We start from the raw sequence: 26,614 nt of genomic DNA, 5'->3' as shown, positions 1-26,614 counted from the left end.
TCACTCAACATGAAATAAAAAATTTGATTTCTGATTCAATAATATTTAAGTGCAATACATCAATTATTACAAATATATCTCTTTTACATTTATAATATTATATATTATAAAGTAAATGTTTTATTTTGCATCTCTTCTTCATGCAGATACAGGTTACTATTACTCTAACACAAATACCTCTTAGTGAACGTAAGTGAATAATTTATTAGTTTTTATTAAGTGATAAAAACATAATAGAAGACAGCAGTGGGTTTTTAATTTTAAAAACTAGAAGAAAATTTATACTTCCTATATATAGTAGCAGACTATCTTGAATAGTTGATCATTTGAGAATTTCAAAGCTCTTTATTCAATACCACCTAAACTATCATAACCATGCAGATTGCCTTTTCTGATTTTATATTTGAATTTTTTTTTAGTTTTTGAGAACTAGAAAGTAAAAATGTTATGTGAAAAGTCAAAATACATTTATGTTCATAAAAAAAATATGCTGGTACATTATTTATGGAAATATCTCACAGGTTTTTCCTCATTTGCTTAATCAAATTATCTCTTCAGTTTATCAATTACATTTGATTAGAAGCATTATATTTAAAAGAATTAGGTGTGAGGATACTAATACAAGTAAGGGGAGAGAGCATTTCTAATTTAACAATAATGCTGACATTTTTGACCTTTGATTATCTGCCAGATCTCATCCAGGACACTTTGCTTATACTATTTCTAACACTTCCTTTCTTTTAGGCATTTATTTTAATATCTAAGAGAGACAGATAATGATAGAGCAAGAGAGAAAGAGGATGAGAAAGAGATTGACAGAGAGAAAGAGAGGGAAAGAAGGAAGAAGAGATGAGAGCCAGATCAGGTGGTGGCACAGATGATAAAGTGTTGGCTTGAGATGCTGAGGACACAGGTTTGAAACCTCGAGGTAGCTGGCTTGAGAGTGGGCTCACCAGCTTGAGCACAGGGTCTCTGACTTGAGTGTGGGATCATAGACATGATTCCATGGTCTCTGGCTTGGACCAAAGGTCGCAAGCTTGAGCAAGGGGTCACTGGCTCAGCTGGAGCCCCCTGGTCAAGGCACAAATGAGAAAGCAATCAGTGAACAACTAAGGTGTTGCAACTATGAGTTGATGCTTCTCATCTCTCTCTTCAGTTCTGTATGTCTGTCACTCTCTCTCCCTTTCTCTCAAAGAGAGAGAGAGAAAGGGAGAGAGAGAGAGAGAGAGAGAGAGAGAGAGAAAGGTTGCAAGAGAAGACAAGGCCAGTCTCAACTTCAACTTTCTTTATTTTAAAATACATGTTCTTTGGGTCCTGCAGATAATAAAATACCTTCATATTCCATTCTTTTCTGAACAAATGAACCAAGTCACCAAAAAGCCTTCTGATTGTGCTAGCATCATGTAAAATCAATAGTCTGTTAACCAGTTTCCTTTCTCCTTTCTTTTGCTACTTGCCATTTATGTCAAGATTTTAGTGCATGTAGAGTGCTGGTATTTCCATCTCGAAGCATCTGAACTTTTTACTTTAAATCTTAGTCTTCTACTGCACAATAATTTTGACTTAGGAAAGATTACTGAAGTGTTACTGTTAAAAGTGTTACTGTTAGGCAGGTTGTAGCTAGTTCTTAAGGAGTTTATTTTTTTTTATTTTTTTTTTTATTTATTATTTTTTTTTTTCATTTTTCTGAAGCTGGAAACAGGGAGAGACAGTCAGACAGACTCCCGCATGCGCCCGACCGGGATCCACCCGGCATGCCCACCAGGGGCGGTGCTCTGCCCCCCAGGGGGCGATGCTCTGCCCATCCTGGGCGTCGCCATATTGCGACCAGAGCCACTCTAGCGCCTGAGGCAGAGGCCACAGAGCCATGCCCAGCGCCCGGGCCATCTTTGCTCCAATGGAGCCTTGGCTGCGGGAGGGGAAGAGAGAGACAGAGAGGAAAGCGCGGCGGAGGGGTGGAGAAGCAAATGGGCGCTTCTCCTATGTGCCCTGGCCGGGAATCGAAGTTCTTAAGGAGTTTAAATTGGACATCAACATCCTCTTCTGAATTAGGTTTCCCTCTTAGACTTCATTTAAAAATGTATTTCCATAATAAAAATAGCCTTGAGAAAATATTCCAGTGAGGCACCATTCTTCCTATGACAGGACGGTGCCTGTCCTAAGACATGGATTGGTGTTTTGTGGGGACCCTAAGTCTAGTTTTAGTCCCTAGATATAGTTTCTCAATTGTCATATTGTTTTTATTCTAAGACTGTTTCTAAAAATACATAAGATATGATGTACTCCCTTCCCTAACTAAAGCAACTTAATTTTTTTCATTCATGGAATCTTTAAAAAACTAGTTCAAGTTTTCTTATTTTATTTTTAATGTGAAATGACTTTTTTTTGAATGTGCAGAAATGATAAAATACCTGTTCATGTCAAAACACAAAAGCATTAAAAAAAAATCAATGAACCAGTACCTGCACTTTAGGAAGCTTACAGTTTAATTATTCTCTTCCAATGAGCATTTAAATCAAAATTATGCTATTTTTAACTGTGTTCTGGATTTAAGGAGATGGACTGCAAATTTGCCCAAAATACAGTATATTGCCTGTGTGCAGATCTGACTGTGAATTAGGTTATTTCTAATTGAAAAGAAATAAAGAGTTTTCTGTCTAATTACTAGGAATAAATCTGTAATGGCTCAAACATCAATTGCAAATTAGGAGTCTAGAATATTATCAGATTTTCATTATTACTCATATATAAATAAATTATTACCAGTTGAACCTATTTGTAGATGCTTGGGCTGATCCTATAGAAATAAAAAAATTCCCTCTATATTATTACTCAATAAGTTTTTTTAGACTAAATCTATGTAACATTTCAAAAAACTAGTGCTACATCAAACAATTTTCAAAACCAAATGTGACTGTCTGTGCAAGTAAGTGAAATGCAGAGCTACAATATTATCCTGGTGACTTAAGAGACACTATAAAAGCTCTAACTTTCCTAAACCTGCCAGTAAAAACAAACAAACAGAAATTTGGGGAAAATAGTTCTCATGATTCTATACTTGCATATTCATTGTGAGGACAGATTGAACCCAAAGAGTTGCTTTGTATATATAGTTGTTTTGTATAAATGATTGTATATTTTGACTTAATTCTTACAATATTACTATTGTAACTGAAGTGTACTATGAACCTAGAACTATTCTAAGTGAGTTGCATATGTTAAATTCCAATTTGTACAGGTCTATGAGGTAAAAAGTTCTATGTTCTTCCTATGTTAGAGATGTGGTCGTTGGGGCAAAGGAACCTTCCCAAAGTCCTGCAGCTGGCAAATGGAAAAGGCATGGTTTATGCTCAGTCTGCATAGCTCCACAGAATTAACCATTACACACATTTCCTCACAGTATCTTACTTAATGGGTATAAAGGATGTGTTTTGTGGCCACAGCCAGATGGCTCAGCGGTAGAGCATCAGCCCAGCATGTGGAAGTCCTGGGTTCAATTCCTTGTCAGGGCACACAAAAGAAGTGACTATCTATTTCTCCACTCCCCCCTCCTTCTTCTCTATCTCTTCTCCTCCCACAGCCATGGCTTGAAATGATTCGAGCAAATTGGCCCCGGGAGCTGAGGATGGCTCCATGGCCTCACCTCAGATGCTAAAAGAGTTCAGTTGCTGAGCAATGGAGTAGCGGCCCCAGATTGGTAGAGCATTGCCTGGTAGGGGGCTTGTTGGGTGAATCCGGGATAAGACACATGTGGGAGTCTGTCTCTGCCTTCCGCCTTTCACTTAATAATAATAATTAAATAAATGTGTTTTGTGTATGCTAGGTGGATATGTTTACTAATATATTCAACCAATTGTAATTAAATGTATACCATGAGTAGATTTCTTATAATACTTAAATTTTGTATGAATTTTGCACTTAATTTTAATTCAACACCACATTTTAAATATAGAGTTGCCATTTTAGAGAAAGGAAATAAAGGTTAAATATTTAAATTTAAGAGATAATGAATATTTCATTAGTCTAGCTGTACCCTAAATATTGCCAAAGGCATGGTTATATTGCATGGAATATTTGGGAGACACTTAGAATTAAGTTTAAATTATTGTTTGCATGAAATACAAATTTAACTGGCCATCTTGTATTTTATCCAGCAACCTTACTTTAGAGTTATTAAAATTTGGCATCCATGTATCTATTAGTCACATTAGTTTGAATAATTTTCAATCATTTATCAGAAATGTGTGTTAATCTGGCATTAAGGTAAATCAGCATATTTTAGGCAAATGTCTATGTTTTCTTTTAATATTTCTAATTGTTTGAAAACTTCAGAGTTTATTTATTTTCATGTAAGGTAAAATAAAATATATTAGTATGATTTTATGAGTACCTCCTTTAAAATTTGTAACTTATTTTTAAGTTTTCCTTGTGGCTTTATTTTGAGGTTATAAAAAAAAAACCTTTAATTTTATGCTTCTAAGATGTGCTGAAAGCACTAAGCTGCTTATTTTTAGGTACTGATTTTCTTATCTTTTTATTCTTCATTTTAAACATTCTCAAATTATTATTAACAAAGATATTCAACGAACTGGTTTTTCTCCTCTAGAGTAGACCACCCAATCAAGAGTAAATTAATGTTATTCTGCTTTTTGAATCTTTAGATAAATGAATCACATGATAACATGCAGCTATGGAAATGAGCTTCCATGCAGCACACCAATGAAAGCTGACATTACCCTAACTTTACACTAGGAGGCGCATTATTCCTACAGATTCTTTTATACTGTTAAACACTATGACCTCTCAAGTTCAAATACAAGAGAATAGTACTAACAACTTTCAATAATTATAATAAATGAGTACTCAAAGGTAATTCTAATAATTAAAATCATACTTGAAATTTATGAAAGAGCTTGTGGTCCTATTTGTTTTATAGCCATGTTTAACTATTTAATAAATAATATATAAAGTCTTCTTATTGTAACTGTCAAAAATAAAATAATACAACAGAAATTATTTTATCATTAATATAATAAATACTTTAAAGTCACAAAGTGAACAAAATTTATTTAAAGAAAAACAATAAAGATACTGGATCATAAGTATGCTTTATTATTTATATTTTTAGTCTTTAACAAACTGTGAAGTTTTAAAACCACCCATCAAATATATTTATCACAAAGTAGTAAATAAAAAAGGATTTAAAAATAAAGCTTTTAGAATTAGAAACAAAGACTGTTAGAATTTTCTTTCTTTATATGTATAACGAATATTTTATATTTCAAAATTCACCATGGTAGTTTTTAAAACTTGATTAGTAATATTTTACAAAGTAATTAAGATATATGTTTTGCTTCTGCATTTATTCACTATTCATAATAATTCATCTATTCATAATAATAATATTTTTTAAATGATATATCCAAACCAAGCCTGTATTATGTGTCAACAGTCCTGTGGCCCAAAGTCAAGTTAGAGAACATAGGTTACTTTGAGTCTACAATCAATGTTCTTATTCACAAGTCCACCTTGTCACCATCCCTAAATACACACACAATTTAACCTCCTTTAAATGATCTTTTCCACTGTACCTCAACTTTGTGATCATTGCTGCTGTTCTACTCTACACTCATGTTGCCTACATTTTAAGGTTTATCATAATTTCTTTCTTGGACTCCTTGTTTCTCTTCATAATTATCACATTTACTCCCAGAATTTCATCACCTTCTATGTTGTTGTCTACAAATTTTCAAATCAGAATCACATTGTCCTAGATAACCTTGTTCAACAGCTCAAACTTAAACAATTTTTTAAATGTTAATTTCAATTCTTTTTCTCGTTTGTTCTCTAATTTATTTAATTGTGTGATTTTCAACTAAATCTCACAAACTATAATCTTGGAAATTCCATCAAGTCTTTCTTTTCCCTTATCTGCTACATTACAATTTAATGCTATCCTCCCCAGAATTCAAAATCTGGTCCAACTTATCTTTCAAATCCTTTTCATTTATTGTCACATACTTGAACAGTTTCATATAAACCATTTTTGAGTATTTAGTATATTTTAGGCACTGTGCTAGATGATTGCTTACATCAAATAACTGTAGATTTTATAATATTCTATAGATATTAACAGCCCCATTTTGGAGGTTAATAACCTGAGACCAAGTGGTAGAGCTAAGTGTACCTACATGTGCTACAAACATACTGAACTATTCACTGTTTACCCAACAGACCATGACCTTTTAAAGCACCAAGAAGCGTCACCCCCACCACACACACTTTATCTACTTGACAATTTCTATTCATGCAATGTAATTTGTTTAAAATATCACTTTATAGAATCTTTACTAAAGACTTTTTCTTCAAAACTTATTCTACTCTAACATTCACTTTTACACACTTATCAGTAGTGTTTATTCTAGGTTATTAATATTATTGGTATCAGATATCTTTTCTCTTACAAATTTTAATGGTTCTTATTCTTTTTTCTTCTTGTTTATATGGTCCATAAAAAGCTCATAGGATGCCCCACAGAGAAAGAAAAAATTGCAAAACAATTTCAGGAACTTTCCAGATTCCCTAACTTCCTAAAAACCTACTCATGGATCTCTCCAATCAAGAAACAGATGAAAACTCTTTTTTTTTCTCTCTGTTTAGTAACTAACTGCGCATATATATTATACTATTATAATTTATCGAGTCTTAGATTAAACCTCCGTTCCTAGAACTTATCGTAGTACCTGGTTATAGTAGCCTCTACACGAGGGTGCAGAACACATAGATTAATGATGAAGTAGACGAGTGAATCATGGAAAACCAAAGTGAATACAGGACCTTAAACAAAGTTCTTGACTGTCATATAAATTGTAGCCCTTCCTGATCTTCACTTATTGGTGTTGGTGACTATATGTATGTACCCCTTTCCTCTGAATGCGAACAGGAACTGAGACTTGCCTCTAACCAATAGGATGTGGCAATAGTGATAAAATGTCATTCCTATGATTATGTTAAATCATATAAAACTCTATGTTGCTACAAACTAACTGTCTAATTGGTTTTGAGGAAGCAATTATGTTAGGAGGCATATGTGGCTAGCATCTTAGGTGGCCTCTGGTTGCTAAGAGCAGTTTCCTACTGAAAGCTAGAAAGATGCTGGGGCTCTCAGTCCTATAACTGCCAGGAAATAAATTATAACAACCAGGAAAGTCTTGGAAGTAAATAGTCTCAAATTTTACCCTGCAGATTAGATTTCAACCTGGCTGACACTTTGATTGCAGTCTTTTGAAACTCTGAGCAGAGGATTCGGCCAACTCAGAGTTAGATTCCTGTCTGAAATAAACTGTGAGATTACAAACTTTTATTAATGTACTAAATTTGTGGCAATTAGCAGTAAAAGACAGATAGAAACATAAATAAATAGTTGGATAAATAAAGAGGTAGGTAAACGTGTATGTGATTTATAATCTAGGTGTTTTAAATCTAGAAAATTTATTGTTAACAATGTGTAAGTTCTGGATTTAGAGTTAGAAAAATATTTTTAATAAAGCAAAAAATTAAAGTCTCATAGGAAAGAAGGTAATCAAATTATGTTTTTTTTTATTATTGCTGAGTTTTGAAGCATTTTATTTTGTCTTAAATTCAAATCACAGTAGGATTGATTACCTTATTTCTATACCCTTCTCTTAGGAAGTCTAGATTTGTTAACACAGGGGCTATTATTATAGGATCACTCAATTGATTACAAAAATCCCAGTGAACACAGTAGGTGACAATATAAAAACTGAACAATTTTATTTGGATTTACATAATTAGCTCAACCCAAGATACTTATAAAAAATTTGTAAAAGTATTTCATATAATATTGTGTCCCTCAAAAATCAAATTCATGTTTAGTTCCCACTGTACATTATGGTTAAAAACCTTTTCTTAAAGATTAAAAATAGCACAATTTTATAGAATTGAAATTTGATAGAGTAATTATATTTTTTCTGAAGTATTAATTTCATTAACTTAATTTTTCTCTCTCTCATGCCCAAATATTTTAAATTCTAAAGTTTTCTCAGCATATATGTTTTGTATCTTTAGGACTGACAAGAATAATATTAAATGTAATTATTTTATTGATATAAATATATATTATATATATACACACACACACACACACACACACTAAGGATGATGTTTTTTCTCAACTCTGTGTCAGGTGTTTTCCATATATGTTACTTCATTACAAAACTAAAACATAACTTTAAATACATTATTAAAATTGTGAAAAATACAGACAATGATAAAAAGAAATGAATGCTTTAACCTGAAGATAACCACAGTTAACACAATGCATTGCTTTCCAGTTTTGTTCATTGTCTTTATTTTGATAAAACAATTTTAATTTGTCTGATTGCATTTCCTTGTGTTTGTGAAAAACTGATTTACTCATTTAGTCAACAAATATACACTTCTGGCCTACTACATGCCAGGTACAATTACGCATGGACAATAGAAGGTAAGTAAATAGTCCCCAGATTAATGGGAGAGAAAATTGTTAAGCAGATAATCAGAAAGATTTTCTTTGAGGAAAAGGTATAAGAGTATAAGGGACACGAAAAGGACAAGTTGTTCCACTGAAAAGAGCACTAAATAAGAGTCATCATGTATGAGATTTTTTTCTTGACTCACAAAATATGCAGCTATATGCAAAGCATTTCCTTTTTTATGCTTGTGTAAAATAATTCTACTAAAGTCCAAATTTTCATTAACCCAATGACAATAAAAAAACAGAAGAACTAGTTCTCTCACAAGCTGTTTTTTGTTTGTTTGTTTTTGCTTTTTATCAAGAGAGAGAAACAGACAGGAAGACAGTGAGAGATGAGAAGCATCAGTTCATAGTTATGACACCTTAGTTGTTCATTGATTGCTTTCTCATATGTGCTTTGACTATGGGGCTCCAGCTGAGCCAGTGGCCCCTTGCTCAAATTAGTGACCTTGGGCTCAAGCTAGTGACCTTGAGCTTCACATCTATGACCTTTGTTATCAAGCGAGACCATATGGTCATGTCTGTGATCTGACACTCAAACTGGTGACCCTGTGCTCAAGCTGGTGACCTCAGGGTTTCAAACCTGGGTCCTTAGCATCCCAATGGTCTATCCACTGCACCATCACCTGGTCTGGCCAAAAGTTGTTCATCTTACTAGTATGTGATCAACCAACTCATCCTCTTACTATTTAATGGCTCAAAATTCCTCTTAAAATAAAATTAGTGCTACAGAATTTAAAACACAATGACAGTGACAACTGCATTGAGTTATACATTGCCTTACAACATGTGTACATTGAAGGTAGTTTCTATGAATAGTAAAAGTGTAAGCTGTGGAGTCAGATTCCCCCGTGTTTACATTCTGCCTCAGGTACTTGCTAAGTAGTTTGGGATAAACACATTTTCTGAAATTTAGTTTATTTATAATATAACTTACAATATTAGTATAGGTTCATATACAATACATTTAAATATTTGTTAACTGTTTGACTCATAAATAGACCTCGGATATTACCCAAAAATTTCCTCAGGTTTCAAAACTATCCTTAGTGAGAATTTACCTGCTGATTCTTACACAGTCCAACTAGAGGTGGAAGCCTATGGCAGACCGACCTTTGATAAAGTATTTATATATATAACCCAAAATGTTGCACATGGTTAAAAAGCAGAAAATACTTCAAAGTAAACATTTTAAAGAAATACCAGATATAAAAATGACCCTATACATGATTCTCAATGGGACAAGATTAAGATTTAATTCTGGATTAGTAGTAATAATTTGTTCTTGATCTGATCATAGTAACTTTTTGTTTGCTTTTAACTTAGTAAAATTATTTCATCAATCTAGTTATATTTGTTAAAAATAATAATCATCATTTGAAAATCTCTTACTATTTTCTCATAATTGATAGTTTTATTGAATTTTACTGAAAGTGCATGACCATGTTAACAATTTTATTTCTTAAGGAAATAGGTTTTACTATAATTATTTTCTGAGAATCATTGTATATTTGAAAAAATAGGAATCCATACAGATGCAATCCCTATTAACTCTACAGATGATACAGATTTGCGATGCATATGCACATTGTATGATTGCTATAAGATCTTGGCTCTTCAAGAATGATCAGACCACAGGCAGAAAACTCCATTGAAGACAAAGGAAACAGTTTAAATCTAAATAGCAAGATTATTATATTGAAGATTATTGCTTCAATTACATTGCATCTCACTTCACAAATTTCTCAGAGTTAATTACAAAATGTTTAAGATAATATATCATAATACTATCCTAATATAAATTACCATTTAGTTATGAATTTCTTAATAGTTCTAGGCTATTCTAATTAATTCTGTTCTAGACATTTGTAAAGGAGGTTAAATTTTTAAGTCCCATTGTCAAGAAAACCTTAGTCTCCAGGGGCCCTCAGGGATCCTCCCTTTTTTTCTCCACCAACAAATACCGTTCCGATTTAACACATTTTATTAACCATGATTCTCCTGGGTGAAGTCATTGTGTTGAGATGAATGGTGAAGTGTACAGGGGTGTTTCATCCCTTAGGTCTTTTTTTCCATGTGACTAGATTGGTAAAAACTCCGGGGACTTCCTGAAGCAGGCTGTAAAGGTTCCTTTCTCTCTCTCTCTTTCTCTCTCTCTCTCTCTCTCTCTCTCTCTCTATCTCTCTCTCTCTTTGGCTTTAGAATCTCTTCTATCATGTTCTATTTTGGAAGCTCGCCGAGTCCTATCGCTCAGGTCGAAGTCATTGGGTGAGTACTTATACATATTGGATGAAGTTCTGGCTTAAGGCAGCTCAAATTAATCAGATTTATGTTTAAAATGGTGTCTCCCTGTTTTATTTTGGCTGAGGTCCAAATGTAAGGGAAGCCAGCTACTCTCTATGCAAAAGAAGTAGTCAAAAACCAGTTTTGAGACCCTTACTTTGTGCCAATAACAGATGTTGTAAAATTGGAGAGGGGAAAGTTGGAGACTAGAAATTAATTTTAGAAAAAGCTGTCCCACCAATCTGACCTCTACACACAAGCCCAGGAAAGGTGGCTTCCATGGAACCACTTAGATCCAATGCTGCTGAGACTAAATCAAAACCAAGAAATCAAAGGAGAGTAGTTGCCCAGCACCATTAAATATGCTGTATGATGCAAAGTGGACTCTTTGGGTAGGCTCTATCTTTCTGTATATGTGAAGTCAAAAGATGCACTTATGTTTTCTTTAGGGGACCAAGATACAGTACATGAAAGATTGAGAACCAAAGCTGGTATGGAATTTCCTTAGATCTTCCCAAAGATTGGCTAGCGTAGGGAGAAACCCCAGCAGAAAGAGATGTGGATGTCACTCCACTTGCCAATGAGCAGATAACTCATGTATCAGAGAAAACTTCAGAAATGGGAGCACAGCAGCGGGCTCAAGTACAAACGTTCCCCCACCACCATCCTGGAAATGGAGTCTGTTTAAAAATCCTAGAAGGCAGAGAACCCTATTGCTGGATTACCATCACAGGGCTAGTTAAGAATGGTTTTAATTTTGATTTTTTACCTCCTCTTAGTATTTCTACTACAATCACAGAATTGCCATACTAGTTATTAAATTGCACTTCTCATTTTTTAAATAAAAGCAAACTAGTCAATGATTTTTTTTTAATAACATGACCAAAAAATATATTAAAAAAAAGCAAACAAAGAGGCCTCACAGGGCTTACTTTGAATGGGCAACAATTTCTGGGATGGGTTGTGGGTCTGGGCAGAATAAATGTTCTCCCAAGTATACATTCCACTTGTTTAATGTACTAGTTAAAACAATTCATCCAGAAATGAATTTGAAAAAGAAAAATCAGTAAACTTAGAAATCATTATCATCAACCTTTACACTTCTTTTAAATCACTATATACCTTTTAAAAAATTCTTCACTCAAAAACAGCATTCCACAGGACAAATATTTTCCTATTCTTTATTGACTATATTCCACTTAGCTGTATTTTATCAATAAAACATTCAATATTGCATTTAACATCTTTGACATCAAGATGTCTTTCGACACATGACTTTTAAAATTATATTAATAGCATTTTTTCTTTTTTAAAATGGTTTATAAAATAATGGCGCAACATACAATTTAACAGCTGATTGCAGTCATAAGCCCTGACACTTTTTTTTTCTGTAATACAAATGCCCGACTTAAGTTATGATTGCTGAGGTGACTATTCAAAGATGGCTCACTCCAATAAACACTGCCAATCACCTCCACCTTGCATCCCCCAGCCAACTGAAGCTCCTTTGTTTTCAAGATCCTGCCTGATTTCAGTAACTGACCATTTGGGTTACTTTCTTGCTTCCCCTTCCTCTTGGGCCCTACCTTCCACCCCAATAAAAGCACAATCTAGGAAAGGCCCTGGCCAGTTGGCTCAGTGGTAGAGCATCGGGCTGGTGTGCAGAAGTCCCGGGTTTGATTCCCGGCCAGAGCACACAGGAGAAGTGCCCATCTGCTTCTCCTTCCTTTCTGTCTCTCTCTTCCCCTCCCGCAGCCAAGGCTCCATTGGAGCAAAGTTGGCCGGGCGCTGAGGATGGCTCTATGGCCTCTGCCTCAGGTGCTAGAATGGCTCTGGTTGAGACAGAGCAACCCCCCAGATGGGCAGAGCATTGCCCCCTGGTGGGCATACCAGTGGCAGAGCAACCCCCCAGATGGGCAGAACATCGCCTTCTGGTGGGCATGCCAGGTGGATCCCAGACGGGCACATGAGGGAGTCTGTCTGACTGCCTCCCCATTTCCAACTTCAGAAAAATACAAAAAAAAACCCAATAATAAAAAAATAAAAGCACAATCTAGGACCATGTGCCCACTCTCTCTCCCTCTACATCCACTCCTAGCATGGCCCCAGGTGTGCTGTGTGATTTCCAAGTCTCAGAAGCAATAAATCTGTATTTTTCCAATGTTTCCTGACAGTTATTGCCAAAGGGATTCTTGTAATCACAATAAGAACCACGGTGTTGGGCCAGCCATAACATTGGCAATTGATAGGCTAAGACCAATACAAAACACCAATATATACCAAACACCTTAGACTTGATATAGTTTTAAAAATACAACAATATAACCAGAAAAACAAAATGTTCACTTATTTGACCCGCAGAATTTTTTTTAAAGCTCACGTGCACAACAGAAAACCAAACTCTAAGCAGTGGAAAATTTGAGGAAAACTCACCAGAGTTGGGGTCAGAGTTGCCATCTGCTTCGGTCCTCTTGTCCGGAGAAACCTGGTCATAGAATTCGTCCTGTGGCTGAACCAGAGGAAGAGGGTGTGAGATCAGGGTTCCACTACCCACCGGCTCGTGGTCTCCTAGACCACTGTCACTGCAGCTTTCCTGGGAGCCGTCGGGGAGGTGAAAGGTAACACGGCGCTGCGACTACAAAGAAGATCACAGGACACGCCAATTAACACTCTCTTCAGATAAAATGGGCACAGTGGAACACAAATGAAAGCAGCTTTCATCTAACAATACATGTAAAAGCAAAATCAATAAAACGTAGAACAAAGCTAAGCACAGGCGTTTAATATTTACTGTTTACTATGCAATGTCCAATTTACAAAATACAAAGAAGAATTTTAATCCTGTATAATTCAAGAACAAAAACTAACGTTAAACTGTTGAAAACTGTACCACGAAGGGCTATCTATCTACAGAATATCTATCCTAGTTGTCAATGTTAAAATTTTAAACAAGCAGAAATTTACAGATATATACTGTGACATTACATTTCTTTTGAATGAACACACATTTTTGTTTCTTTCATGATTTTTAGTTTTGGCAATGACATTCCTATTGCCTGCTAGCACAGATGTTACTACCAGTCATTTCCTACAGAATATCCCAGGTGAAAGATGTGTGGAATATTACTGTGGCATCTATTTGCACATTGTCCCTATCAGAAGTGGCCGAAAATATGTACATGGGTAGGTACTTCAGTAAATTTTAGTGTTTTAATAAAATAAAATTGTGCATTTCAGCACATATTGCTGCTTATTTCTCTTGGTAAAAGTTCTTTTAGTTGATGTAATCCATGAGCTATGAGAATATTAAAGCTGGGTGGAATAAAGATTTATGATTTATAGTATGATATTATATGATGGTAGTAAATTTGTGCTATATCTCTGATTTCATCTAATTTTCATTTTGCTTCACCAGCCAAAAGACCTTTCAATATCACATCACATGTGACCACTTTTAATCAGTTTTAATAAAATTGAGAATATATAAATAAAATACATAATATATAATAAATACATATAATGCAATTATTTTATAATACTTAATATTTGTGTTTTTCAAGAAACAATTTATAGATTCCATCAATTTCAAAGAAAAATAAAGGCAGTTAGAGACCAAGTGCTATACATAGATATACTGTTACTTTATAAATGTATTTTTACAGACTAACAATTGAATATGGCATATTTCCTGAGAGTCACTGGTTCAAATCGAGCTCAGAGTCATAATGGAGAAGAGCTGATACCACTTTAGTGCTGTTCAATGACCTGTGTAAAATGATTTGATAGTTCATTACATTTTTAATGAATTGATGCCAACATCGCATAAACTATAATCATAAATGGTATTAATTGAGTGTATTGAAGCACATTTCACCTTCACGCACAACTATCTCAGCGCGTCACTCCTTGCTCAATCAGTTCTGAAATGTGCCCAGCTGAGAGTTATACAATGAGCCAAACTTGAATGTTAATGTCTGATATGTATTTCTCTTTTTATTAAAAAAAAGGTCGTGCTAATCCTTATTTACAGAAGAGTTTTGTCTCTCCTGTGAATTTAACCCTTTAGGGAAAATCAATAATACATGTATTTTTTGTTTATGTTTCAATATGCCCTTAGTTCCTTTGTATCTTTTTTTCGTAAGAACTGCATTCAAGACAATGACCAGGCTGCTCCTTATAAATAACTATCTAACATAGCTTTTAAAGTGACAGACCTACTATAAAGTCCAGAAGTTTAGTGATAAGTTATTTTCAGTGTTAATTTTTAAGGAATACCTCTTAGTTATCGATCAGTGACTAGGAAAAAAGCAAACAAAAGAAAAAGATAATGGAGCAGATGATTCGGCAATCTGTATACAGCATTTCCAGATGCCTCTCAAGCCATTAAAAAGTATGTTTGAAGACAGAAGAAAAAAGGCAAAATTGGTATATGTGATATTCTTCTAAATATAATGTGTTCTAATTACAGTATTTTTCCCTCCTAAAAAAAATGCTCAAACCTACAACCCTCGTTATGTCTGACTGTGGCAGTTCTGACAGTTTGTTCATTTAAACTAGTGCTTATCGAACATCTACTAAGTGCTCAGTACCATGAGTAAAAGGTGAAAATCTTTTAAATAATACTGTTTATAATGTAACAACAGATTTCATCTCAAAAATACTATACTATGATATTTCTTTACCACTTTATTAGTGAAAATTAGTTATAATTTCAGTACAAGTTATTTGCAATGAGACACAATAAATTAGACTGATATAATGTTTAAACTATTGTGGCTTACGAAAATTTTTCTTAATTCAACTCAAAGATGTTTAAGTTTCATACAGCACAATTTTGCACAACTTATTAGTTTAATGAAAGATGGGGGTGATGATACACATGGACTAAGAATTGTAATATACATATAATGGTATAAGACAACTCTGCAAGCAAATCAGCCTTTAATTTGTCGTCATAATGAGGCCAGTAAAAGAATGTCTGAAATAGCAAGGTAGATGGAAGAAGATTTGAATAAACTGAAATGCAGAAGAGTGAGGATCCACCTGGATATGTAGGTATCAGCAACAACTGAAAGAACTTGTTTAGGTTTTGTTGACTAGCACCAGGTGAAGAGCCAGAACCAACCTCTAGATTGGGAGCCCTTGGTCTACAGGAACTGGCCCAAGGCAAGGTACTCATCTCTTTGAACAAATTCCCACATTTGTAAGGTGGGGAAAATAGTGACTTTCCCAGAGGATTATTGTAAGGCTCAAATAAAGTAAGAGGTGTTCCTGGTATATAATATTTAACACACAGTAGATAATAAAAGGTAGTTGCAATTCGTGAAATTCATAGCTACAAAATGTCTTTTAACTTCCTGTCTATCAATACTTAGCTAGTTTTAAAGATGTGATCCCTGCACCCCAGAAAATAAAACTGTTTGTTCTTTCAGAAGGAAACCTTCTGAACCCGGAATCATGGCCTGCCTCACCCATCTTTACCTTCTGCTTTTAGGTCATTCCCATAGCAATAGGCACAATTTGGGTTATAAATATAGTCAAATCCTGCCTGACTGAATTGGGACAACAAATGTTATCATGAGACTATTTTAGACTTTTCACTTAGGTTTTGTTTTTCTAAATCTATCTCTAACCCCTTCTGTTTTCTCCCATAGGAAATTATTATGATGATTAATTTATTATTATTGGTTATGTTCGGTTAATGGTTTGAGTGTTATATTTGTTTATCTGATATATAGCTGACAGGTTAGCTTCAGGTTCCTTGTCTGTCCCAAAATGAAAACAAGTAACTAATAGGCAGTTTCAGGCTATTTTCTCTCAGGACTCCCAATCTGAATTCTGACCAAGTGAATCTTTCATGAGAACTTTGTATTCTACAAAAGCGTAAGAAGCCAAGCATGCAAAAGTATAGGTATGTCCAGGACCTTGCAAGCTGAAAGGTGCCACTCTGGTTTCACTGAAAAAACATCACCAAACACATTTGCAATATTTTTTTTTCTGAGGCTAGTAGAAAGGAAAGAGAGGGAGAATTCAAAATTCCTCAGGAAGATATATATGTTCCTGCACTAGGCACTGTTCTTCAAGAGTAACTGAAAAAAAAACAAGTCACCTAAGATATCTCAATAATTCCTTGATTGCTCCTCTTGTGTGTTTCTTACTGCTACAGAATATTATTCACCAATGAATGACTCACATTCAAGGTTACAGTTCCCATTTTACTAATCTGGATGAAGTCTCGTGCTAAAATTTGGAGGTTAAACTCATTTTGTTTTTGAATAAAAGAACAAAATGTAGAGAAAACTGAAATGTTTACTAAGTGATTAATGAATAAATTATGTAATATAAAATTAAATAATTCACAATACTTCAGATTATGTTAATTGATATGGAAAGTATTTATAATCTATAATATTATTTGGTATAAAAATTAGGTTATTAAAGATTTTGCTTAGCTGAATTGCATTTTTGTTCATGTGTTTTTGTACGTGTATATATATCAACTAGTATTTTTAGTTGAATGAATACACCAAGTATTTAAAGTAGTATTGTTTAATCATGGAATTAAGGTACTTTAAATTTTATTATTTTGGCTACAAGTTTGTATGCATTGCCTTCATAAATGAAACATTCTCATGTTTAAGTATTCCACTTCATGGCTTATAACAAATTAAAATTTAGTTCAAGAGAATGGAAAAATCTCGTAGACAGAAGGTAAGTTTTCTGTTGAGGAAAGGAATATCAACTAATCTTTCTATTCTTGCTCTACTATTTTAACATCCGTTCTTTACTTTCTTCACCTAGTTTTCTAACCACTCGAATTGAAAATCTTTGCTTTCTCCTCAAAAGACAGAATAAATACCTGAATTTAACACTAAGCCAACTAAATTAAACAAATTTATCAGTTAATGACTGATATTTAAAACAATTATTTGCTTTTGAAGGGAATATGGGGGGTGGGGGGATGCATTCGGGGTGACCCTAGAATCTATGTAAACACAATTAATTAAATAAAAAAATTATAAAAAATAATACTATTATTTGCTGGAAATTATAAACTGATATTTTAAAAGTTGAAAAAAGGGCTTTAAGAATTATTTAAATATGGTTATATTTGTAGAGAATTCTTTAATTATCTTTTAAAGAAAAAATTTCAATCTTGGTTTATTCCATTTAATCATGTTAAAAATATCATCTAATGATCTAGTCACTAGATAATACACATACAGACAAACACATACAAAGTAGCCATTATTTACTAATGATGAAGATATAAAATCATGTTAAAATTCCATATGTGAACTTCTTTGTGCATTATCTTTGCCTTGAATTCAATGAAGATATGCTTTTTAAAAATAATATTTTCATATATATTTCTTCTTAAGGAATTTATCAAAGGAAATTATCTTAAAGAGGATCAAAGAAATCTAGAGAATGAAAAGTAAATTTTAATACAAATATTTCTTATAATATTAATTAGAAACATTTCAACTGTTCTTATGAGAACACATTTTAATTATAATTTTTACAGTAATAGTTATGAGTATTATCTTAGAATTTAATCTATGCAAAGAAAAAATTTTTATTTTTAAATTGAATTTCTTGGGATACATGTTCAGGTATATAATGCAGTAAAACATCATCTGTACATAGCATTGTGTGCCCACTGCCCCAAGCAAAGTCTTTTTTGCTTACATTTCCCTCCTTTTGCTCACTTCCACCTACTCCTGTATCCTCTTTCCCTCTGGATAGCCCCCACTGTTTTCTGTGTCTACCTGTTACGTAATAGAAAGAGGCATAGAAACCCGGAACAGACTGACAGCTGTCAGAGGGGAGGGTGGTTAGGGGACTAGGTAACAGAAGGAAAAGAGATTAAGCAAAAAAGAAAGAACTTTTTATTTTAGATGACAACACATCTTCAGCTAAAACCAACAATTCAACTAAATAGTAAGGTTCTCAGTAGGCTACAACACTTTCTCTTCATGAAGCCAGAACTGGGCAAAACTTCTAGTGGTTTAGCAGGTAAGGCACCCTAAAAAGCAATATACGGTTATGGGTTAATTTGATATTATTTCCATTCTCAACTGAAAGGAAACTAATATTAATACATATATGGTCTTCTTCATTCATGTTAGAGAAATGAGTACCAAAGTGGTAAACCAGATTCTGGATTTATGATTTAAAAAAAATACTAGTAATTATGAGTAAAATGGGTTTATCAAAAATAAAGAATAGTTTTGAAAGAACTTTTTGGTGCTAAATGAAATATTTGATACACAGAAATATTTCTGAGTCATTTTATTATTTTAAACTGATATATTGTTATTCTTTTTTCCTTTTTATTTCAAATACTGATGTTAAAATGATTTTGCTATTGCAGAATTTGTTTGTCTGGATGAATAATATTTAAAAATATTATATTCTACTTTGATCTTTTACTTATTTTCAGATGAAATAAGGTAAAGTGATTTGTTTGTATGAGTCACAGTGGGAAACGAACTCCACATTTTCTAATTTTCAACATAAAACACTACCCATTTATTCACTCGATAAATAATTATTGAGCACTTACAATATGCTAGACACCATTCTAGCTTCTAAGAATAAAATGGTGAACAAGACCAGAACTATATTCTACAACTTCCTGAAGAGGCGAATCTCGTTAAACTACTCTGTCAGTTCTGAGGATGCTTTAGGCCAGCGGCTGTGTCACTTTTTTACAATGGGAACCCCTTCTAATTCTTACAGACTATGCAGGTGTAGGCCAGGTCAGTGCATGAATGGAAGACCTTCTTTGTATCAATCAACAGTAATGCAGGAAGGTAGAAGAAGGAAGGGGAATGCATTTTTAATTTATGCCAGAACAGCCTCCAGGTCTGTTACCATCCTTACACTTGTTGCCAATTTGTGAAAATAAAAATAAATAAATAAATAAATAAATAAAAATGATAGCAGATTAACTGAACTGTAGAGTGGGCTATTCTTGAATAAAACACAGAATCATTGTTAACTTTGCATGTCCTTGAGCAACTTTTTTTATGTTGGTAGTTAAAGAAATGTTAACATCTCAATAAGAACTACTGAAATCAAAACCAGCCAGTTTTTCTGAGAATATCTACAATTCCCATTTTGTGAGTTTATGCTGAATTTTTACTAGATGCAGATAATTTATCCAGAATAGAACTAGAAAATCTAAAGGGAATGCAGTAGAAATAAATACCATTATCCATCTTCTAAAGGTGTTTTTCAACAGGAAAAGTTCTTTGTCTCCCCAGCAAGAAGTTTGCAGTGAGTACAAACAAAATGAAAAGTGAAAAATAACAGTCCACTAGCTGATAGTCTCTCCTTCTTTCCTCTTTCTAGGTTCATATTGTAAATAAAGACAAAAGGGAAGTCTCAGTTTGTGTTTCAGCATGTTCAATCCCCTGTCAGGGCACATACAAGAACAGATCGATATTCCTGTCTCTCATTCTCTCTCTCTCCTTCTCACTCTAAAATCAATATACACACTTTTAAAAATTAAAAAAGAAAGAAAAAAGTGAGCATTAACTTTACGGGTCATTAGTGATAAATGTAACGTTGTCAGCAACTTTAAAATGTTTTTTTTTTTCTAGTGTTATTTATGTTATGTAAAAAAGGACTAAGATGAGAATAACAAGCCATATAAAGTTGAGGAGCATTTTGAGAGAAAATGGGGAGTGTTCATTGGTAGTATACTTCCTGCACTGTACGAGTTCCCTACCTGCTGACAAGCAACTACTTCAATTGAGGATAGAGCTGCCCCCTTTTGTTCTAACTTCTCTCCTCAACTGCATGACCCTGTTTCAATGTGTGGGGAAACTCAGATTAACTTAAACAGTTTGCTTAGTTTATAAATATCTTACATGAAATGACTTCATCAAAGTACAGATTTACGTTGTTTGTACTTTATAAAGTGCATTGAATACCTCTTTAAAGTGCCTATGGATAGAAGACTGATATTAATGACTATGATGAAATTTTTAATGTCATAATTTCATTTCCTTTTGATCTCAGTATGATCTGAGGAAAAGTTAGAGAGTGTTTCTCTTCATGTGCAAAAACAATTGGTAGCTTTAAGAAACTTGAGGGAAAAGGATACTCTTTATCCTCTTTTGGGGTGTAGCCTTGATGCTTGAATATACATATTGGAAACAAACATAAAAGAAGACTCTAGCTTTCACCATTTTCCCCTCAGGGACAGCAGAGAAAGAGAAAAGGTTTTGAATTAATTTTCCCCTTGGCTTGATGCCATCACCCACCCTTAAGTTTCCTCTGGAGTCCAAGGGAAGCAAAGAGGATGAAGAATTGTCAGCATTGTTAGCTATTTTGCTTCTTATAATTTTATTTAGTCCCTGCTATCAGAACACCCTCAACTTATTTCTCCAGTTAAATGTTGCCCAGTAGGAATGCGCACTTTATCTGAGCATACAAAATATAAAATACCACATGAAACAGGAGCAGCTGCTCCTGAATCTGCAAACAGAATTGTTGCCTCTATAAATTCTATGTACAGAAATAGGGAAGAAATGACTCAGCAATAGTCCTCCCAGTTTATTTTCTAGAACAAATGAATACATGTGACACAGTAAGTTACATATTTGCAAAATAAGCATACATTTAGTTGCAGCAATTTAATTAGAAATTACACTAAATGATCAGTTATTAAGTAATTATATAGAATCCACTGACAGAAAATGTGTTTTTTTACAAAAAGTGAGTCTTTGTTTGAATAATGAAAAATTACTAAAAATTAGGTGTCATATCAGTCAGTATTGAAAAGAGAAATAAAGTCTGATTTGGTGTTTAGGATTCAAGAATTCATCCCAGGGAGAATTAGCAGTATTAACAAAAGATACGATGGACATCTCCCTAGCATTTTCTTGTGAAAAATTCTCAATACAAAATAAGACTTGTAAAACCAAAATAAGCCAAATTTTCTTTAAGTACGTAGTATCTTCCAGAATGTAGCCCTGACTTTACAGAGTTTATACGAACACACACACATTCTTGTGTGTTGCTGAACAGGCACAAGGTCATCGTTACCTAGTAAGAATAAATACTAGTAATTCAAGGCTTTAGGAGACAGATAGTGTTATTCCATGTTAGAGAATAAAACAGAAATAGAGGGGCAGAAATTATCTGTATAAATCCTCCAAGAAATAGTATTACTGTACAAATAGATTATTTAAAAGTCCTCATAAAAGACTATTAATGTGCACCTAAAATGTAGTATAATCTATTTCAGTTGATTTTGTGTCAATATTGTATTTGATTTTATTTATTTAACTTCTTGGTTTTATTTTTGTAGCTTAAAGGACAAAGTTTAACAAATGTTTGAGAAGCAGTGAAGGAGAAGGGAGTTCTTTCAACTAGTCTTAGTACATGTAATAGATATTTGTCACTGGCAGCTCATGGATTATAATGAAATCGGAGCCACTTGTCATCTTCAGCAAAATAAGGCAAATGCCAATGGAGTTGATACTAATGAATGAAAAGCCTCTTGCTAGTCTATAATTCATATGATTTGTAGATAAAGACAGTCATCTATCTATTAATAAAAAATCACTCAATCCCAGGAGCCACCAAAACAGTCAGTCATATTAAAGAATCAGATCTTCAAAAGCGGGCTAATGGAGGAAATAATATGCCTGTAGAAGGTGGATAGCGAGGCACAGTTTACAAAATACTGGTAAAAATCTAAGTTACACTTAAAAGATATGGTAATGTTTGTACAGGAGCAAAACATGACAATGTTAATATTGACCAAGTATTAAGTTCTCTCTTCTAGGCTTTCTTATACACATGAAACATTTGAGAAATGCTTTCTAGAATAGAAATGGGGTAGCAGTGTGGTTAGGAAAGGGGCTCCTTTGTCCATTGAGAGCACACACAAAGAAACAGGCATCCTTGGACATTCATCTGAATTCTTAGACTCACTGGTAAAAGATCTGACAGAAAGTAAATTGATAGATTGATATTGGATGACTATCCTCGAAACACTGTCTCTATTACCTATCAAACAAACAAACAAAAAAAGGTACTAAGATCTTTGTTTATCCTTTGTAACTGTGTTGTGTAAAACATGGATTTTCTAACTTTTATTTATCAAAGAATCTTGAACAAACAGTGTTGGTAGTTGAAAAATTTTGATTAGGAACGTGTAAAATTCAAGTCATACATCTTTTATTTTTTCAGAGAAAGTTAGGAAGGAAATAAGGAAACTTTAAAAAATATACTTACAACATATACATAAATTTGTGTATGTATACTTATATGATCTCTGATAAAAAAAATTTGTGCACAAATTCTAATTCAGAAAGATACTCTTAACATGTTAGAATGTGATATTTGTCTATTCTTAGATAAGGAAATTGTCAATGATATCTGGGATCTTTGCTTTATTTACTAATTTTAAAAATGAAATTCAATCATAATTAAAGTTGAGAAAACCTGAATTAATCTAGAAAAATTCAGTTATCACAAGTTACATTCCCAAAGCAGTGTCTTCTGGTAATGTTTATTGCCATATAATATATAGCCTTCCCTAGTGACAAAATTTCCTTGTTTGGAAATGATACTGCACTAAGTGTAGACTCTACCATATAAAAATTATAATTATAAGATGAGAAAAGTGTTATTTAAATAAACAAAAATAATATAAAACATCTAATTATTTCAAGGTGGAGGTACTTAAAAATGTGAATAGTTTACCAATTATACTATATTGTAAAATATTTTGGAGTTTGTGTTATTGACTTGTTTTAGAGTTTGCATAACATTATATGGCACAGACTTAGCTACCAACATAATCATAATATTTGCCTTTATGATCTGATTTTGGTTTTTGAAACAACTAAAAGCCACCCATAGTGGTGAATGATAACATCTTAAAAAGAAGAGATTGCAAAATATTATAGCGCATTTTATTCAGTGGCTTAAAATTTATTTTTGAAAACCATTATATAAGAGAAGTTCCAAAATATTTTGAGAAATGAACACATTAAGTATGGGAACGAAAGAGGGTAAATTTAAAGGACAGCTCTCAACTAAGTGCATGGTTTCTGCTCCTTCGATAAAGAACACTAATTTTATTCTCAACTGATATGTAGAAATGTTTTTTTGGATCATATACTTATACAGAATAGTGAAGGTGGTATAGTATTAGAGAATAAAAGGAATGCTGATGAATTTCACAAGGGCTTCTGAATTACAGAAATCTGAGAAGAAGCTTATAAAACACATTTTTTACATATGTATTGAGCAGTAACTTTTGGATATGTAAAACATACCAAAATATTTTGAAAGTATTAATAAGCATTATTTAATAGAGTGTAAAACATTGATATCCTGATAAGCTGAAGAAAAATGATTTAAGTCTCTAGTTCTTTGAAAAAGGTAATATGCAACTACCTATTCTACTCTGCTAGATTCAAAATCCTTATAATTATCTTAAAAAAAAAAACAGAGAGAAACTACCCAGTTGTAATAAACATGAGTAAGATTTTATATCATTTTTCTCCTGGGTAGATTGACCTTTGTTCTGAACAGTCAAACTGGCTAGACTTTATTTCAAAAAAAATAACCCACCAATTACTTCCAACAGTCACTGTGACTTTGAACCTGATATTTGAAACAAACATCAATCTTATATCTCAGTGATAATCACTACTTGCGCTGTGACTTTTAGTGTTTTCTTTGAAAACATTACTGACTCACCAATCTCAGTTATTTGTTCACTGGGGATAATTTAATTTCCTTGAATACAAATATAAAATTTAAAGATATGTGAAGAACTTCTGTATGACCGAAACCTCTAGATTTGGTGGCATCAGGATAATAATAAGCTGTACTTAGAAAAACACAGTTACTTCTGAAGAGACCAAACTTCAAATACAATGTTCCATGTGAACACAGGAGTTCAGAAAGTAAATATCCAAAAGTCATAGCAATATTTGTTAAAGATAAGACAATAAACACTTTAAGTCCACTTGATTCAAAGATTCAAAGCATGTGCCCAGAAAATCTTTCTATTTTTTACCTGGGGCAATGACAGAAATATGGGTTCGAAGGAAACATTTACAAAATTTTCTTTTTCTTTTTCTTTTTTTTTTTTTTTACAAAATTTTCAATACAACAGGTAACTTACTATATGGTACCAGTTGGTTTGTACATTAAAACTTAAAAACAGTAAACAGCCTGCAATTTGAAAAAGACATATATATATATATATATTAAATTTTCTAAACCTTATGTTTAAGATCTTGAAAGATAAGAATATATTACCTTATGTAAATGTTTAAAATAATGGACAAATTGCTAATCTGAAATAAATTCTTTTCAAAAAAATTATTGTTGTAAGCAATTGTTTAAATATTGTACTTAATATAATAGGAGAAAAGTACAATAAAACATTTGAAAGAAATCTTTCTTTACCTAGGATATATAAAAATAAATTAGAAAACAAACTGCTAACACTAATGTAAAGTATGAAATTTAGTTAATAAGAACATATCAATATTGTTTATTAATTGTAGCAGATATACTAAATTATGCAAGATATTAATAGGAAAAACGTTCAAGAAGATAATATATATGAAAACGTTGTACTTCATGCATTATTTTTTTACAAACCTAAAACTGCTCTAAAAACAAAGTGCATTTTTAAAAATATGCAGTTTAATCAAGAAGAGGTGGACAAATACAGGGTGAAGCAAATATAGGTTTACAGTTTTGAGTATGCCAAAACCAGAGTTTATTCTTGTATTAATTATTGATTATTGCATTATTTTCCATAGGAGCACCTGTAAACTTACTTTTGCCTCCTACTGTACTTTCATAGTCAAAGAAAAGGAGATTTCAGGCCTTTTTCAAGAACATAAAAGATGATAGCACTGTTCTGTATGATACTGAATTGTACTTCTATTGAGTGTGTGTGTATGTGTGTGTGTAATATACATACTCATGTATTGCCATTCTCATATTTAGCCCTGATTGGTATTTTTAAAATTACAAATAAAAGTTGTTTGTTTGTTTGTTTTCATTTTTCCGAAGCTGGAAACGGGGTGGCAGTCAGACAGGCTCCCGCATGCGCTTGACAAGGATCCACCTGGCATGCCCACCAGGGGGCAATGCTCTGCCCCTCTGGGGCATCGTTCTGTTGCATCCAGAGCCATTCTAGCGCCTGAGGCAGAGGCCACAGAGCCATCGTCAGCGCCTGGGCCATCTTTGCTCCAATGGAGCCTCGCTGCGGGAGGGGAAGAGAGAGACATAGAGGAAGGAGAGGGGGAGGGGTGGAGAAGCAGATGGGCACTTCTCCTGTGTGTCCTGGCCAGGAATCGAACCCGAGACTCCTGCACGCCAGGCCAACTCTCTACCGTTGAGCCAACTGGCCAAAGCCACAAATAAAAGTTTTATATTGATATAATTATATGAATTTCAAAAAATATTTCTGGATGTAAAAATTTGTAATTTTTGTTCAGAACTGTCCTGTTCATTTAAAAAAAAATTTTAAACATGAAACATTAAAAGGCTCTCTGTCAAATAGACATTTTAATTTGTATTTTACATTGATATAAACTTATTTTGACACTTTTAGGGAGAAATTTCAAAGAGTTAATTTCATGACTATGAAATAGAATTTTCCCTTCATCAGAACATAATTCTGATCTAGTCCATGTTCTAGCCCAATAGATGGGAAAAGAGATATAATGGTATTTTGGAAATTAAAATATTACCTCTTCTGGAATAGATCATAGAGCTCAATGTCTGTAGAAGGCA

At 33.3% G+C, this 26,614-nt stretch overlaps 1 protein-coding gene across 6 annotated transcripts in view; it reads right to left on the bottom strand.

Annotated features, from left to right (window-relative positions):
* Positions 1 to 26,614, bottom strand: part of PCDH9 (protocadherin 9) — a 1,013,871-nt gene that overhangs the window by 333,519 nt on the left and 653,738 nt on the right. For 4 of the 6 annotated variants that reach the window (XM_066235523.1, XM_066235525.1, XM_066235526.1 and 1 more), the window contains one exon: positions 13,253 to 13,454. In XM_066235523.1, coding sequence (XP_066091620.1) covers positions 13,253 to 13,454 — 202 coding nt within the window. The remainder of the gene's footprint in view (positions 1 to 13,252; positions 13,455 to 26,614) is intronic. The other 2 variants (XM_066235527.1, XM_066235529.1) reach the window with 1 other exon arrangement.

Source organism: Saccopteryx bilineata, chromosome 6 (genome assembly GCF_036850765.1).
Source record: "Saccopteryx bilineata isolate mSacBil1 chromosome 6, mSacBil1_pri_phased_curated, whole genome shotgun sequence".
Lineage (NCBI taxonomy): Eukaryota > Metazoa > Chordata > Mammalia > Chiroptera > Emballonuridae > Saccopteryx > Saccopteryx bilineata.
Note: the sequence above shows the minus strand (reverse complement) of the source record. Positions and strands in the feature narration are given on the sequence as shown.